This window comes from Apaloderma vittatum, unplaced genomic scaffold (genome assembly GCF_000703405.1).
Source record: "Apaloderma vittatum isolate BGI_N311 unplaced genomic scaffold, ASM70340v1 scaffold33281, whole genome shotgun sequence".
NCBI lineage: Eukaryota > Metazoa > Chordata > Aves > Trogoniformes > Trogonidae > Apaloderma > Apaloderma vittatum.
The window spans coordinates 37209-55468 of record NW_009701574.1 but is presented as its reverse complement, the minus strand read 5'-3'; the positions used below and the strand labels follow the sequence as shown (position 1 = coordinate 55468).

Sequence of the window (18260 nt, the reverse complement as noted above, 5' to 3'; positions counted from 1 at the left end):
TTGTTTCTCCTGCTAGTCAGAGTTGTTTGTCCCTTTTGATGCTGGCTTTTGTGCATCCGATTTCCTGTCTTATCTGTTTTGGGGAACTCGCCGTCGTATTTTTGGCTCTGATGCGCCACGTACTTGCATTTCCTAGGAAATGATAATCCTGTCTGCTTTGGGGTATTGTACTCAAGTTTATAGGAGGAAACACAAGTGTATCTACAGTTAATGCTCATTGTTTCCTCTGCTTATTTTATGTGTGAAGTTGTAAATAGTGGTGAGAAGGTTGGAGCAGTGCTTTTTGATAATGATGTGTAAAACACATAGAAATGCAAGAAAACTTGGGTTTTGTGGCAAGGCAGTAGGTGTGGGGATAAAACTATAAAGCAAAAAGCCTCCAAAACAAAACCCTAATTTTAGGTTGAACATCATCCAGTTCTTACACAGACTCTCAACATTTTATAATAAGGATTTATAACAGGCTTCATTATAGGAACAACTTGCCACCACATATAATGTCATAAATATGCTACTTAAGAGAATGTTGTGTCCTGTGGAGGATGTCTTTCAAACAATAGCATAATGTCTTTTTGTTACAGATTAAGGGAAGTTTCAGAGAAGCTGAACAAATATAATTTAAACAGGTAAGGTTTCACGTGCTGCTGTAAATCAAGAGAGTACAATTTTTCTAACAGCAACAAGAAGCAAATTACTGTACTGTAGATGTAGCTGTAGAAATCCTCAATACTACTAATAGTAAAGTTTAGAAATGTTTCAAGTAATGCAATTCTTTCATTTGGAAAAAAATGTTAGATTTTCAGTTATGCCTAGGCCATTCTATGAATAAATGATAAATATATCATATGATATTATTAAATACTCTCCCTTTGAAATGACTCCTTAATTTGAAGTATAGCCTCTGTTTATTGTTGATCAAACTAAATGAAAACTATTATCTTTTAAGGATTTGTTCTGTTTTTTATGTGCTTAATGACCAAAAATCCATCATATTTGCTTCAACTAATGCACAGTCATTCTTGAATGTTTTTTATATGTCACTGTACATTGCTCTTTCCATATGTCATTTGTTTTTTATTTTTTCCAGACTTTCAGAGTTTAAATAAATTTTTAAAAGTTACGCATGTACACTTTCTGTTTTCAGCCACCCCCCCTTGAATGTATTGGAACAGGCCACTATTAAACAGTGTGTGGTGGGACCAAATCATGCTGCATTTCTTCTTGAGGTAAATTACTTAAATCTGATCAAATAACAACTTGAAACTGTTTAAAATTATTTTTTTCTAACATTAAATTGATCAACATTTTTCAGTAAGTGAAGACTTGTTTTCATTTGTTTTTTTTTTTTCTGTAACTTGTCTTACATTTCAATTTTGGACACTTGGTTTTTCTGTTTTAAATATAGGATGGTAGAGTCTGCAGGATTGGTTTTTCAGTTCAACCAGACAGATTGGAATTGGGTAAACCTGATAATAATGATGGGTAAGAACCACTTTTCTTCATGTTAAATTGTTCTTTTGAACCGGATGAGCAGCTTGCCTGCTTTTTTGGTTTTGTTTGTTTTTAAACTAGATTGCCTTTGAAATGGGTACTTTGAGGAGATACATAGTGGTTATGGTGATGCAGCCAAACAGCCTAGCTTGTCAGACTGGTGTAGGAATAAATAGATGTGATTCTAAAAGAAGTAAGACAGGATCTCTTTAACTCAAGAAACAACCCCCTCCAGAAGATATCCTGATGAAAGAAACTGTTAAATTGTTAAGCTTCATGTAGAATCCACTCTGAAAGTGGTCTGATCCAGAGAGACTTAGTCTGTAGATCTGTCACCTTCAGTCCAGGTAAGTCCCTCTTAATAGGGCTATTTAATGGTTTGTATTTGAATGTAAACCACTTCTTAATATTGAAGTGCTCAGGCTCAGGTTTATGGGTAGAACGCCTGGTGATTACAATTTGTACATATACGCTGACTGAAAGCACAGTGGCTAATTCAAATTGCTGAGTGGCTTCATATGTATGTGCAACTGTGCTATTATGGATTGCGAATATACTTAAGATCTGGTAGGCATGCTTTCCACTTTCTTTCTGCAGTGTACCTCTTAATATACAGTTAGATTAGTTTGGAATATTCCCCAAGGGTGTTGCTTAAGCTGGTATGTTACCAGACTAAGTCCCTGAGAATTTAGACCTGGGATTCCAGGTTTTGTTCTTAACCCATTTGGGATTGTTTTGTGACTGATTTACCATCTTTTACTTACAGTTCAAAGTTGAGCAGTGGCTCAGGGGCAGGAAGGACATCCAGGCCAGGCAGGACTAGTGACTCCCCATGGTTTCTGTCTGGTTCTGAAACTCTGGGCAGACTGGCAGGCAACACCCTTGGGTAAGTTTTGATAGGATTGAGGCTGCAATCTGTTTGTTCCATATTTGAGTATATGTGTATACACATATATAAATTGTATGCAGTGTGTGTAAGGGAACGTGTAATTACAGCAGTTTTATAGGTAGGGTATAATAAAAAACCCCAACTTTATTGACTTGGTTAAAATAACAGATACCGAAGTGAACTTTCAGTACCTAGGATGTGAAGCGTTCTTCATATATGTGTGAAGAATTTGGCTGTGTTGTCTTTTTTTGAATGTTTTTTTGTTCCTTGATTGTGAAAAGCAGTTTTTTCTGAGGGACACTATCAATTTAAACCCTGATAGACTAGCAGCATGAAGTAAAATGAGTGTGTTTATGCAGGAAGAATCTTCACTATCTATGTTTGTAGACCTTTGCATGCTCAGTTTTATTGTGCATTCCTCTCCCCCATCCCAAGTACTGAGCTGTGTTTTGTTAGTTAGGGTCTTGCACCCAGTAATAGGAAGGGAACATTTGGAAAAGATTGTTGCTCAGAACCTTTGAAGTTGTACTACTATATACTAGATGTACAGATTCAGTATGTTTATAGTTGAACTTTGAAATTGATAGTGTCCCTTTATACAGCAATGTAAGTTAATCTTCACTACATGGTCACAGTGAACTCCATTATATAGTTTTGTAAGACATGTTTAACAGTGCTGCCTCGTAAGGTTACTAACCTTAGGAAGGAGAATTGCATATACAAACTGTGGTTTGTACATGTGAATGATTTGTTAAAAGGGAGAAACTACAGCTTTTCTGCAAAGGTGAATTTGTTGTTTGTTACCAGATGAGCTGAGGGCTTAGTTGCATGAAAGATAACCCACCCCCTTACCTCCCCAAAGTTTTTGTGAAACCTTTTTGCATATGAACATAACAATCCATGTTTTATTAAATCACATCACAGTGTTAAAATTTAAAGGCAAACTGATATAGTCATGTTTAAAAACTTGCTGTGGAAAGCGTAAGACTTTTTTTTTTCCTTGTTATTTTTACCTGAGAGTAACTGGTTAAAATTGTTTGAAGCTACATGCTTAGGAGACTGACTTTGAAGACTTCCTAATTTCTTCCTTTTTGTGTTTCAGAACTAGGTAGTTCAAGTGAGAATTGTGTGGGAATAATTTGATTTCCCCTTAGCCCCCTTCCCACCTTTACAGATTATTAATTTTGTTTTGTTTAAAATATCACATTCTTTGCTGGTTTGGATTTTTTTCCACTTTCAGTAATTTTTGGCTTTGGTGGGTTTTTTTTTGTTTTGTTTTGTTTAGAACTCCTTTTCTAACTCAAGAGACAAGACTTTTCCTAAAGCCATTGTTGAATTACTTCTTGTCTTGTAATTGTCTGTGTGGTTTCTGGCTACAATCCTGAAAATGTAGATGTCTCTGTGACAGGGCCTTGTCTGAGGCAGGTACTTGAGTTATTGTGTAATCACGTGGTCTTTTCAGGAGGAAAAAAAAAAAAACAACAAGAAGAAAGAGTAGGATGTTAGTAATCAACTTATCCATAAAATGTAAGACAAGTGTTCTTACTTAAGTAGCTTTTATAGCTACATGTGCTGTACTTTTGTTGTGAGTTTATTAGGTACTAGTTCAGAGAACATACCTTTTTCCCTTGTCATTGCAGGATCACAGAATGTTAGGGGTTGGAAGAGACCTCGAAAGATCTAGTCCAACCCCCTGTGCCAGAGCAGGATCGATTTAAATGTTGGGTTTTTTTTTACTTCCTTGAAAGGAGATTGAGGGTTAAGCTGGTTGAAAGCAGGAAAATTCCACTGATACAGATTATTAAATAGCAATAATACTATATCCAGTATCCTTTAAGGTAGATTTATACAACTAAGTTTAGGTAGCCTTGAAGAACAAACCTAGAGTCTTTTAGCTTTCCCTAACAGTCTAGTCTTATGTTCAGAGCAGATTCACTTGACGGAGTTTGTGGGGTTAAGATTAGTGGAAAGTTATAATGATGGCAACTTAAGTGTTTCTACAGATCACTGCCTTTTTACTCCCTTGTTTTGATATTGACTCAGAGAAATGAAAAAAAGATCTGTTTGGTCAGTTTAGGCATGTTGTTGCCTTTCTCCAATAGGAATAGGTCCAGAGTATAATACCTCTTGAAAACCATCTGTGAGAATCAGAAATCTATCTTGTGTAAGATGTGTTTTGCAGTAGATAACTTGATTTTTCCAGTGTAATCTTAAGCAGTTTCTTCATGTAAATCAAGTCTCAGAAATTTGAGAACACCTGTCAGGGTATAGTGACCTGTCAGACTCCACTGACCATGAAGCTGTTGCTTATGTGCTTTTTTTTATCGTAGGAAATTAGCAGCTCAGTGTTAAAATGTTACACTGCTGATACTGTTGCTTTTAAAAACTCTGGGAATGGGTGGGTGCTTGTGTTTATGTATATATACATCCACACAATCAGGAGTAAGAAGGAGTTTTATGTTTCTGCTGTGTAATTCAGAACTTTATCAGTTGCCTGGTGCTCTTCTTCTTACTGGTTTTGAGGGATGCTTTCATAGTGTTTGTCTGTGAAGTCAAAATGCAATATTTTTCAAAGACTGTCTACAAGTTATTAACAGTAAAACTAAAGACTTTTTTAAGTAGTCCTCAAAGTATGTTGCTATATATACATAAAAAAAATATAATCTAAATCTTGTAGAAGTCGCTGGAGTTCTGGGGTTGGCGGAAGTGGAGGAGGATCTTCTGGTAGATCATCTGCTGGAGCTCGAGATTCTCGAAGGCAGACCAGAGTTATACGCACAGGCCGTGATAGAGGATCTGGACTGCTGGGGAGTCAACCACAACCCGTGATTCCAGCATCAGTCATTCCAGAGGAACTCATTTCACAGGTAGAAGAGCTAGAAACTGCTTGTGGCCAAAGACTTGTGGAGCTTCTCATAGCGTGTCAACAGGAATGTGTTGTAATAGTAGTGCGTTTGTTCTGAGGAGGATCCCTTTTAGATTTAAATGAAAGAAATTAAACATATTTAGTCTCTTTAGAATAGTAGTAACTTTTTTTTTTTTTTCCATGGACACCTCTACTTAATTTTTTGTGAATGTAACTGATGAATGTTGGGTATAAATTGCTCTGCTGTTGTCTCCTAATGCACTAAAGCATAAATAAGCTGACAGCCTTTGTGTTTTGTGATTAAATGGAATTTACTAAAACAATGTTCTTCTCCATGAAGAATATAATACCTTCAAAATATGTGACTAGTTAATGCATTTTAATTCTTATTTCAAAGCAAGTTGCTGGTCTACATTTGGAATACAGTTGCTAGGCCAAAGATAATCTAAGCCTTCACTGGCACAAGATAAAAACTAGCGAGCAAGGTACTTGCAGCTCCACCAGTGACAGACTGGTTTCTTGTTCCTTTCTCTTTTTGACTTCAAAACCCAGTAAAAGCTCTGCCTTCACAGAGGCAAGATGCTGGAGATATTGGTTACTCTGGTTAGCCCTACTTCAAGGAGGTGGTTTGGTTAGATGACCTCCAGTGATCTCTTGCAACTGTGGAGCACTTGAGGTTTTTTTGACTTCATTGATCACCTCCAGGTCTTTTTGAGAGTATTTACTGACATCCTCGATACCTTATGTGGAATAGAAAAATAGTCTAATATCCCTTGATCCAGACAGTTCCATTCTGTGATCTAATGTATGGCTTGTTGATTAAGTCCTAATTGTGCTTCCCTTTCTGTGATATTTTGTTTGGTTTTTTTTTAAAAAAAAAAGAAAAAAGTTTTGTCTACCTTTAAGTCAGAAGGTGTCTAAAACATTTTTGGAGTAACTCTAGAGCAGACCAGTAGGTAAAAATCTTCACAGCTGGTCTGTGTAACAAAAGTTCTACCATGTCTTGAAAACCTTTAAACTTCTGGCTTAGAATGTTACGACAAAAAGCCTGCCTTTGTATGTTGTTAAAATGTCCTTTGTTTGGTGCCTCATTTTTACTGTGTTATGAAAACATTTAGTACTGGTTTCTTACCTTCTTCACAGAGTTTGTGGTCTTCCAGAACTCTGTCATCTTCTCTGGCATTCCGTAGAGGGTAGTCTGTCTGGAAAAACGAAATGCTCTTATATCCTGGGTTTAGTGGAATAGACCAGAATTCTTCTGGCTTTTGTAAATTCATTGCATCTGTTTAATATTTAGAAGTATATTTTTTTCTGCATTGGCACTTTGCTAATAAAAATCTAAATATTGAAGAAGTTGCTGAAGATAAGCCTTTAGAAACAGAATGATGAGAAAAACAGAGAAAGGAAGATGGTAACTAAGGGCAGTGAAAAGAGAAATGAGTATCAAAAAGACAAGGGATGAGGTGTAGTTTTGGAACAGTTGGTTGCAAAACTCTCCTCATTGACATAGTAAGTTTAAACACTTTTATATAGAACATTCTTGGAAATAGATTTTGCTAATCCTTTAACTACAGGATTAAGCATTTCAAGAAGTCGATTCCATTAGGAAATTCAGCACCAAATTTGTAATTCATAGGCTTAATTTCAACTGAGAGAAGATTTACTATCTAGTACAAGGTACCATGCAAAACCTGTGAGCCTTCATCTGTATATACTTTGACTTTTGGGTTTTTTTTAGACGTCTTTTAGAATTAATCATCCTTTTCTTAGGAGTGGTGGTTGGTGAGGTGCAAATGACCAGTAACCAATTATGCTCTACTCTTACAGGCACAAGTTGTTTTACAAGGGAAGTCCAGAAGTATTATTATTCGGGAACTCCAACGAACAAATCTGGATGTAAACCTTGCTGTAAATAATTTGTTGAGTCGTGATGATGAAGATGGAGATGATGGTGATGACACAGCAAGTGAATCATATCTTCCTGGAGGTTAGTATCCTGCAACTTCTGTTAAGAAAATGCCAGTGTGTTCTTATTTCTGTGTATTTAAGCACTGACAGCATGCTCCATGCTGTGCAAGGTATGCATCGAAGACAGTTCTTGCTTATAGGAGCAAAATCTAAAGATGTGCAAAACAAAAGATGCACTGGGGTGTCTTGAAGGATTAGGTTAGGCACTGAAGAGTAACTATTGACTCTGTTTGTGGGTGGCATGAAAGTAATTTTCTTTAGGATCCCGGGCTTTATAACATCAGCGTTACTTAACATCTGTATTTTGCTGCTCAACAAGATGCTGAGACTGCTGTGTGGCTTGCTCATAAAACCTAATTCTAAAACCTTCTAGTGACTTGCATGTGTTCTGCTACTAACATAGATTCTTAAGCTACAGCAGTTTTTAGAGCAAAAATTGTACAGCTTTTTTAAATCAAAATGCCTAAAGTGCAGGCAAAACACCGTACCGTAGTTACAGTTAGACTGAGAATTGATTCTTTATCTCAAGTTCTCCTCATAAATACTGTAGTATTCTGGCTGTACTGGTAAAATGCTGTAATTTAAATCCAGATATTTTTCAAATATTGTCTGTCACATACAATTGCTTTTTATAAGATTTTGAGTTGTCTTTTGCAGTGACTAAATAATTTAGGTTATCTTTTCTTGCTGAGTAAACATGTTTGAAAACACAGCAGCCAAATCTAATGTTTGTTAGGTGCACTGCATGAAAAGAGCACATCTAAATTCTGACTACATATTGGCTTTTCTTTCTGTGTGTCAAAATGACATTTTGATAATTTTCTAAAAAAAGGTTGGGTTTTTGTTTTTTTCTGCTCATCTGGTTCACCAGGAAGGTTCATGGGCTTCCTCCATCTTTATCTTGTCAACCGTGTGATTAGACAAAGGTTTTGGTTTTTTGGTTTTTTTTTGTTCTGCAGCAAAGGCTTTGTATTTCATTTTGCCTCTTCCAGTTTTAGTTGCATCTGTCCAGCTTCTTTTATTTTGCTGCAGATTAAGAATCATCTAGTGAAAGGGGTGAAAAACCTTTTAATTTGAGTTTTGGTTTTTAGTGATGAGATTAATAACATTAGACAGATGCACTGGAGGAAGAAAATTCTCCTACCTTTCCAAGTTTTCAAAGCAGGAGTTCTTACTCTAAGCATACCTGAGTACATTCCTCCAGGACCAGCCTTTGGAGGATAAACCACTGTTAGGAATCACTGACAGCAGGAGTTCCTTTTAACCATACTAACCAGCCTTCTGCAGCATTCTGTACTGCTACTCTCTTAGTACCTCTTGAGATCATAAAGATCTGTAATAGTCTGACAACCTATGATTGGTCAACCTATAGTATGACAACTTTTACTGGGCCACACTCTCTGAGTGTTTTGATAGATTAACGTAATATGCAGTTTCACTGTCCTCACTAACTGTCCAGAGAACAATTTTGTCCTTGTCTTAATTTTCAAAGCTTCCTCGCTGTTTAGACTAATCTTCCCTATAAGGGATTGCAACCTCTGTATATTAGTGGGTTTTTTTCCTTTTTTTCTTTTGCCCTGCAGAGAAACTGGGCTAATTCTTCCCCAGTCCTTGTGGGAAAAGAGGCAGAAATGACAACGAAATGACATGTGCTATGTCTTGACTCTAGTCTGGAAAGATGTAATTTGCAATTGTAAAACATGCTATGCCTTCTCTGTCTGTCATAAGTTACTTCAGTTTTTTGGGCAAAAGTAAGTTTGTTGCACAGAAATGAATTAATTTGATATCTGAATGTGATCAAAACAGTAGGAAAAGTCTAGCTGAATGCTAGTCAGTGCTGTCATGACTCTACTGCTGGTACACTAAATAGTACAAATGCTAGTCCTTCCTTGTGTCACATAACCATGCTGACTAGTTTTCAGGAAAACCTGATGGCCAGAAAAACTTGCTTTGTAACTCTGGAAAAATACCACCATTCTGTCCTTCAGAACTACACAACCTTTTTTAAGTCTTTGCTCTAGAAACTTTACACTCTTCTTGCTCTCCCTTGCCATCTTGCCTCTTGATGCTCTTTTGGAACTATAACATCAGTTCATAAAAGAAAGCATGTAGATAACTGATAAGTGCTACATGCATTCAGTTCTTATCCGGGTTTTCATAAATTATTCTGAAAGATAAAGTACTTCTACTTTTTTCGTTTTAAAAATTGTGTCAAATTACTCTTTAAAACTTTTCAATTTTGTTCCTTCTAAGCACAAAAAAAGTGCAAATGACGTCTGCTTTTTGCTTCAGGACTTTTGAGGCTCTTGCATTTTGATTAAAAGCACATGCTAATTGTTACTTTCTCCCTTCTGCATGTCTGGTGCTTTGTGACCCTTAAACTTAGAGGTTACTCCTCTAAGCCTTCCAAGATACAGAAGCTTATTTTAAAACACTAAGAGCAATCTAGACTTGATTTAAAAAATGAAGTAACAAAAAAAGCTAAGATACTTTTCAACCACCATGAAATTAATATATAGTTGTTCAGTACATTCTAATTTCATTAATATATCGGTTGTGAAGGTTCCAGTTAGTATTGTACAGGTTATGCATCTGAAGTTTTCTAAGATAACAAAAACCCATGTCTCAGTTCTTACTGAATTCTTCTAAATGTCTTAAGTGAAGAGCGGAACTTCAGTCTTCTGTACAGATTGCCTTCAATAAGTGCTTCTTGGATGTTTATCTTTGGACCCTTATGTACTTTGATTTTGACATCTCTAATCTAGACCTATTTCTTTTGTTTTATGATAGCAGAAAGGCATATGGGGTCATTTGATGCATAGCAAGTACTTAAGGAAAGTAATCAAGGTAAAAACTACCTAGAACAAGATCATTTAGCGAAGGAAAGACTTGAAGATCTCTGGATTAATTTTCAAGCTAGATTGTATCTTCTGGACTTCATATTCTGTTAATATGCTGTATAGAGATTCTGTAGAAGTTAAAGTATTTTATTGTTTGCATAGTTGAGATGTGTGCATGTTTGAGTAACTTCTGCATGATATAGTCAGTTCTCGCTAGTGAGACTTGTGAAATGTAGGTTCGCAACATCGGGACTACTCTGGATTTTGAAATTGAGATGAGCTTGTTTAAAAATCCATATTTTTTAAATTTTTTTTTTAAAGTTGGGCTGGTATTGCATACTGTACTGGCTCGCAGGGAGACGAGATGGGGTCTGGAACGTAGTGTAGGATCAGTTCAGTGGCTTGCCTTTGGGGAAAACAATTAGATGTATTTTTTTCTGTGGTTTTCTTTGTGTAGTTTGGTTTTCTTTGTTGTTGTGGTTTTGGATGGTGGGGTTTTTTTTTTTTGTTTTCAAATGTAAGATGAACTTCAAGATGGATAATGCTTTGAATAAATTTATCAAGAAGTTTTGGAGTTCTGTTTGAGTCCGGTTTCCTAGGAAACAGAAATGAATGTTTCTCTCCCTTTGCTGTCACAGTTTTGCCGATTTAATCCAAAGTTGAAAGAGAAGGAGATACTGAAGACATTGAGTTCTTGAACATTTTATAAAAATATGCAGCTGAGAAGAGGGGAGAGAACTTATGGTTACTCCCTTAAGGGAAAAGGTTTACCGCAAGCCAAATTTAAGATTGCAATCCATCTAGGCAACACCTTCAGTTAATGAATCTGGTGATAATGCTATGCTTGGAGCTAGTTCAGAAAAACATTTCTCAATACTTGAATTGCTGCTTATGTGCACACTGAATGTTTTTTTTTTTCTTTCCTCTGCACTAGATATCCCTTCCCTTCTGATTTTCATTGGTATTTACTAGTGAATCATAGGTACTTCCTTACCAAAGTAGGTTGATGAGAAAATAATCACATCTAAATATGGAAGGAAAAGTCTGATTTGGTCTGACGTGGCATGAGAGATGAATGATACCATCCCACGGGGGTTTTTTTGAAGAGCAGGAAAATAAAGTCGTAGAGATTGTTTTTTCCCCTGGATTCTTAAACTGATGTAGCCTTTCAGTATCTCTGTTTTCACAGCACTAAAAAAATTCCAGTGGTGTATGAAGGGGAGTGGGTTTGGCCTCTATCCCTACTGATTTTTAGCACCTTTGTTTGCTGGTACAGAAAATGAAAGGGGAATCTCTTGCAGAAATACTGGAAGAAAATTAAAATCTGTTTTGAAGCTGAAATGAGAGGATAAGAAAAGGCTTTATTTCTTAACTCTTCTTAAAAACCCACAAAGTTTTGGTTCTGATGGCTTGATGGAAGGAGTGTGTGTGTGTCACAAGTTAGCATGTATTTTCTGTCAAGGGGACTTGTGGCTTAGCTTACCATTAAAAAAACCCCATATATTGTCTGTACTGAATGGGGCTGGAAAGCTCTTTTGTATACTGGCCAATCCTGTTCCTAAAAAGAGATCAAAGTTTTTTGCAATTTTCGGCTGGATAGTGACAAAAGAAAGATTGTAAGTTGCTAAACTGAAGAGAAGTTGGAGCTTACCTAGGAGGAGATGGGCCTGATGAGTGTGGGAGGAAGGAAGAGGAGCAGCATGTGAGTATTGGGAGAGAAAACAGCCTCATCTGTGTTTCCAGTTCTTAAAGTCTAGTGCTTAGAAGTTGACACCCTTAAGGTGAGGGGTACTGCTGCTTTACTGTTGGGGAAAGCCACTGGGAAATGAATAAAGTAGCAGGCAAGGAATGCCACCCTTAAGTGATCTGAAGTGTTTCAGTAAGACAGAGCCTGCTTGCCAAATCCTAATATTTTGACTAGACTTTCCAAGCAGTGCCTCAAATGTGACTTCCTAAAATGTACTGCATGAACCATTGAGTCACAAATGGTGTGCTTTTAGAAGTACAGAGGACACTGGAGTGGATCGCTTATTTAATGCAAAAAGCATTCACGCAGGTCTTGCTTGCTTTGAAATCCACAATACTCGCTTGTTACAGCGCTGTTTTTCTGGGGCGCTGGTCCTGGTTGGTACATGTTACATTTCCTGGAGGTGGAAGTTTAGAAAATGAATGATGAATATTCTGAAGTGCAGGCATGTGAAAGTCTTGAACACTTTCAAATCAGTAAGTGGAACAGTTAAGTGATTTAATATTGACTGTAAGTGTGGACTTCTAGTTCCTTTTCAGTTTTTGGATACCGTCTCCTTTGTGTTCTTCGCCATTCCCCTTCATTCCAGACACTGATGAAAAAGACCCATAGTAATAAATTTCTACTGTTAAGAATGCTCTGATTTAACTTCAGACCTTGGTTTCTAGCCACTGTTTTGTTTTATCCTTACAATGAGGTAGAGGCTGAGAACTGGATGCATTGAAATTATATGTGCTCCTTCTGTGTTTCCTGAAAGGACTGATACGGCCTCATGTTAGCTTCACAGGAGGTTTGAGCAGATTTGAGGTTATTCTGCCAGAAGGAGCTATCCCTTGTATAGTGGTGAGATTTGTGTGCCTGCGTGGATTAGCTGAAACCTAATTTGGGGAGCATGACTCTTGTTAGATTTGCTTGAAAGGTTGGGAAGGGGTAGAACTGTCTCCTTCGGCAGCAGTAGGGTCCAGGCAGCTTTACTGCCTGTGGTGAGGCACCACCTCTGACTACCACTGGGTCAGGCTGAAGATTTCTTCCCACCTTACTTCAGTACCCCATGAAGTACTATTTTAAGGCAGTAAATGTGCTAGTTGTAGGTGTAAAAATCCCACCCTGCCCCAAGGAGGCACCTGCCACAGGGATGACGGTGAGAAGTAAGACTATCGTTCCTGTAGCAGCAAGGTGGTAGTTGGCTTGAGTTGTTTTGTCAGACCATATTGCTGGGCTTCAGTAATGATTACACAATTTTTCAGTAGCCTCCCTTGTGTGTGGATAGTAGCTATAGTTTAGTAAATGGGAGGAAATTGTTTTTTACATTAAGGGTTACCAGTACTTCAGAGAAACTCAAGTTTTCTAACATAGAAGCCAGGACAGTCATAGTATTTAAGTTCGTATTTTTGGTTTTGGTTGTCTGGCTTTTTTGATGGTGTTTTTTTTTTTCCTTTTAACTGCATGACATTAAAAATTGGTGCTTTTTCCAGAAAACTGATGTGGTTCTTAATGTAGCTACCATTTAAAGCTTTGTACTGAGAGCTGCAAGCTATTAGCTTGTGAATTAAGGAAGTACGTCATTCTCTGAAGCAGATGTTCCATGGAGGAGCGTACAGCCTTTGTCATCCAAGATGTGGCTTCATGAAGGCCAGCTTTCACCGTCAGTTCTGCCCTCCCTTAATTTCAGGTCATCTTTGGAGTTCTGCGTTACATGCATGAGTGTGTGAGCACATGTATGTGTGTGTATCCATCTTACCCAAAGAGTGCTTTGTTCTTTCAAGTGACAGGGTGAAGTCTGAATTTCTGGGTTACAGAAAAATGTGGTTTGGGCACTGTGGTTAGATAAGTGACAGAGCGGTTCTTGTAGGGGAACTAGTTTTGTTCACTAGCCCACCAAGCTTGACTGTAAATGTGGTTGCATAGGAGGCACATGAGTTTGCACTGGTGAATCTGAAGAGCAGAAATTCAACTAATAGATAGGATTTTTTTTTGTTTGTTTCGATATTTGTTTAGTTGATGGTCTCTCTAGCTGATGTTTTAAGTAGCTGATTATTCACTTAAGACCCTTGTCTCCTCTTATAGAGGATCTTATGTCTCTTCTGGATGCTGACATACATTCTGCTCACCCAAGTGTCATTATTGATGCTGATGCTATGTTTTCAGAAGATATTAGTTACTTTGGTTATCCATCCTTTCGGCGCTCATCACTTTCCAGGCTAGGCTCATCCAGAGGTAATTTTGCACCTTTTTTCTTTGTAATAAGTAGTTTGCTGTGGAAAAAAAGCTAGTGATAGTACACACTGGTGGTTTAGATTCTGTTTTAATGTGAAAGTAGACTGTGATATGTTCTAAATATATGTAGAGTAGACAAATAGACTGTTACTCATTATCAAAATTATTAATGAATTCGGAATATTAGCAGGTAAGTTCTGCAAGAACCTTGATAGTAATTAATTTTAAATCTAATTGTCGATCATTGGTGTTGCAAGGTGTTATAAAATTTTTGCATGTTAAGTTTATTTAAACTATAGTGTAAGTACCTACTAATACATAGATTGCATTACAGATACTTAATTTGGCTCAGAAATGAGTAACGATTGATGACATGCAGCATTCTTACTCTTCCCCCCATCCCTTTTTTTTTTTTTCTTCCTATATTCTTTCTTTTGGGTTGCTTTTCGTTTGCTGCTCTTCATTTCCTCTGTTGTTCCATGGCAGAAGTTACCTTTGTGGCATGAGGAACTTTAGATACTAAGGAGGGAGAAGAAATCCAAATGATACTTTTTGGAAGCATTTTTGTAGTTGGTTAAGGAGAGCTATTGACAGGTGATAAAAAGCTCCTGGAGCAGTGTTAAGGCATTTTACTGTGGGTTTTTATTTGCTTTTTTTTTTTTCTTTTATCTTAAAGTGTATTACACTAAAAAAGATTTATAACAGACCATGCAGCAATTTCTTATCTTTTTGAACCTGTTGTGCAAATGCCTAGAGTATTTCCTAACTGTTAATCCAACCTCTGCTGCGATTGTTTGCTTAGTATAGTTTTGTTGCCTTCCATGAGCATGTTTTAGTGTATTAATTGCTGAACATGTAAGTTCCTGTTACAAAATTATTAGTCAGGGATCAATGTGATGTTTGCTAGAAAATCGGTACTTTATGAACTATATCTGTAAGACAAGCTGTCGTGTTTGGCTTATGTAAAAACTTTTCCCATTTGTCTAATACAGCAAAAACCCCAAGACTTGGAGTTGATATAATAATGTGGTCATCTCATACGTGTAATTGCAGTAGATTTTTGTGAGCATAAGTAAAGTACTTAATAGATTAAATGCATTATGTGCATGTACAAATATTCAGCATCTGACTTAACTCCTTCTAAATTCCTCCTTTTTTTTCCTTTCCTAAGGTTATTCTATATAAGACGTTACCACGAATTTTATAATCCTTATTTTCCATGCATAGTTGACTCTTGGAAAGTTAGTTTGATTACCTGATTTAAAAAATTTATCTGCATGAGCGAACTGCAGAGTACTGGCTTTAGACAGTTTGTAGGCCAATTGGAGGGGAAGCATTTTGGTAAGGAACATTTTCCTACAAGGATCCTTTTAAAACTTGTCTGACTTGAAAAGTTTTCATTTGGTCTACTCAAAACAGATACACTTTAATTTGTTAAATCCAGTCCTATGAAACATTGCTTTAAACAAAAGGGGTTGGATTATCAAACATGTACGAGAGCTTTTTTTTAATGCTTGCTTTCTTTAACCTTTTCAAAGTACTGGGTTTTTTCTGGGAAACTTGTTACAAAACTCTCTAATAAATACTCTTTTTTGGTTTGCATAAAGTTGCCTAGCAAACTATATAGACCTAGATGGGTTTTTTTGGGTGCTGTTGTTACTTGATTGATAAAACAATACTACAAAACTCTGCCTAATTGTACTATAAAACTTTAAATTGCAATGTTAAATGTATTTGGCCTCTTCTGATGTGCAAATGATTTCACATTTTTTTTAACAGTGCACAAAACTGCAAGACTTCTTTATTTCTAGCTTACTTTTACATTTAGTATTTCTAAAGTACATATGCTTGAAAGGGTTAATATATTGAATGTTGCATGTCAGGACTTTATTTTTAATCTGTGTGAGTAGATTTAACTGCTGTTAGTTGCATCCTGAAGGGTCTTTACTAGAGAGTGGCTTACTTTTATCCCACTGGTGTGACCCAATTGCATACCAGTTCTCCTTCTTCCCTTAGAGAGAGACTCTGAGCTGTTGCGTGAACGTGAGTCCGTTTTACGTTTGCGTGAACGAAGGTGGCTTGATGGAGCCTCATTTGATAATGAAAGAGGCTCTACAAGTAAGGAGGGGGAACCAAACCTGGACAAGAAGAATACACCTGTTCAAAGTCCTGTTTCTTTAGGAGAAGACTTGCAGTGGTGGCCAGATAAGGTACTGACATTTTTTTTTTACTATTATATTTGCATGCTACACAGTAGATCTGTATTTCCTTTTTGAACATCACATCTCAGGGTATGTGAAATAATGGAATAAAGCATATTCTTTATTATACACTTAGGAAAATTATAACCAACTAGTTCCACCCTTATAGCTGCGCTTCTGTTATTACTGTTTTAATTTTCTTGTTGTTAAGGCACTACTGTAGATCATAAGATTTGGGTTTTTTCTTTTTTCTTCTTTTTTTTACTTAGATGCTCAAAGCGTTTGATAGTTCAGATTGTTTCATGAGTTTCCTATTGCCTATCCTCCATCAAAGGAACCTTTTTTTTGAGTAGCATTATTATTCCCAGAGATGCTTTCAGTTTGAGTGGATTGGACTTCTAGGCAGCAATGGTGAAAGCTGACATTTATTAGCAGTTGTGTTTTGAGCTTGCGAGTAACTTAAATGAGTATTTGTTGCTCCTTCAGAATCCTCTAGAACTGATGAGCAGTTTTTCTTTGTAACCGTAATTCCATTTCCAAGGCAAGAAATAATTCCGACGTGAGATATAATAGTAGGAAAGCTAACTGTATCTGCCTGATTGGATATCTTGTAGTCATTTTCTTTATGAGTTACCTAGATGCTTGGAGAAATGACTTGAAAAACTAAACCAACCAACGAACCAACCAACAAAAAAACCTTCTCAGAAATGAAAGTCATGATCTATATTTATTATACCAAATTTTATGGAATTGGGGTGTCTTCTTAGTGTTCCCATTTCTGTCTTTCTACAGTATGTGTGACATTGCTATTTTGATATGTCACACTCTCTTTTTTGATATCTAGTTTTTTTCCTTTCAGGCTAAATATAGATATGAAGAATATTGATCTAATAATTGCTGTTCCAACCAGATTTTTTATGTCTTAAGTAATGTTGAACTTGTGTGTCAGTGAAAATTTGCAGTACTAGTCCCCTTTGCTTTGTCATGATGGTTAGAATGAGAGAGTCATCTAGCTTGGGAAGAGTGAGTTTTTAGGGGGGAGTTAGCATCACAGAATAAACATAGTTTGGATTTGGAATAATAACTTAGAACTTTTTATTCCCACTGCAAAGTTTTGGTAACTTTATTGTAGCCATTATTGCTGTTGTGGTTTTTGTTCTGGTTCTTTTACTACTGTTGTTAACCCTGTTCTTCTCAGATCCTGCCCTAGGACAATTATTGCAGTCTTTTATTTGGCATTTTTTATGGAATTAACTTGCTGTGATCCCTAATTGCGTGCTTGTTCAATTTAAATATACTGAACTTTTTCCAAGATATCTGTTTGCATATGCATTCACATAAAACCTAGATTCCAGTTAAATGAATGTAGCTTAGTGGAAAAGCTTTTCATCTTTATCCAATAGTTGTTGAACTTTTCATCCTATGCTTCAGCAGAACATTGTTAAGTTGTTCTGCACCTCTCTTGCTATAGCCACCCTCTGGAGTTTTGTTTGTGGTATTTTCCAACAGAAATTCTTCAAGGTAAATCCTGAGGGAGGTGATTTAGCTGAGAGGCCGGTTCAGATGTTTCCTCTGTTTTGAAAATTGTAAAAGAGATCTTGAAATATTAATGGAAAAGACAGCAAGCTAGGGGAGAAGTTAAAGTTTGTGAGGAGTTGGTACAAAATAACCAATTTTGTTTGCAAATGTTTTCCCTTCATCTTTCATTATTTTGACATTTAGCATTGGAGAAAAAAACTGTTAGTCCATGATGAGGACAGTTAACTTGTGTTTATGGGAGATAAAGAACCAGCCTCAGAGGAATAGATAAAACTTTTAGAAAGCTTTTAGATAGTCTTCCCAAGTGCATCAATTTCATCCATAACCTGAGACCGTTGAGACATGTTGCATAGATACTGAGATTTCTCCACCAGTTAAATTAAATCAACCGCTCAAGGATTCAAGCCAATGAATGAATTCTTTGGATTTGTTAGACTGTAGTCCTGTCAGTCTGCACAGCCATGCGTTGGTGTTGTGCCACGCGTATCGGAGCCACTCTATA

The 18260-nt window shown here is 36.7% G+C and overlaps 1 protein-coding gene across 1 annotated transcript in view; it reads left to right on the top strand.

The window, feature by feature from the left end:
* Window positions 1–583: 583 nt before the first annotated feature.
* Window positions 584–18260, top strand: part of UBR5 (ubiquitin protein ligase E3 component n-recognin 5) — a gene marked incomplete at its 3' end in the record, with an annotated part of 54805 nt that continues 37128 nt past the window's right edge. Inside the window, exons 1-8 of the mRNA XM_009879184.1 lie at window positions 584–626; window positions 1145–1226; window positions 1406–1482; window positions 2258–2377; window positions 5058–5247; window positions 7074–7233; window positions 13869–14018; window positions 16035–16228. Coding sequence (XP_009877486.1) covers window positions 13877–14018; window positions 16035–16228 — 336 coding nt within the window. The remainder of the gene's footprint in view (window positions 627–1144; window positions 1227–1405; window positions 1483–2257; window positions 2378–5057; window positions 5248–7073; window positions 7234–13868; window positions 14019–16034; window positions 16229–18260) is intronic.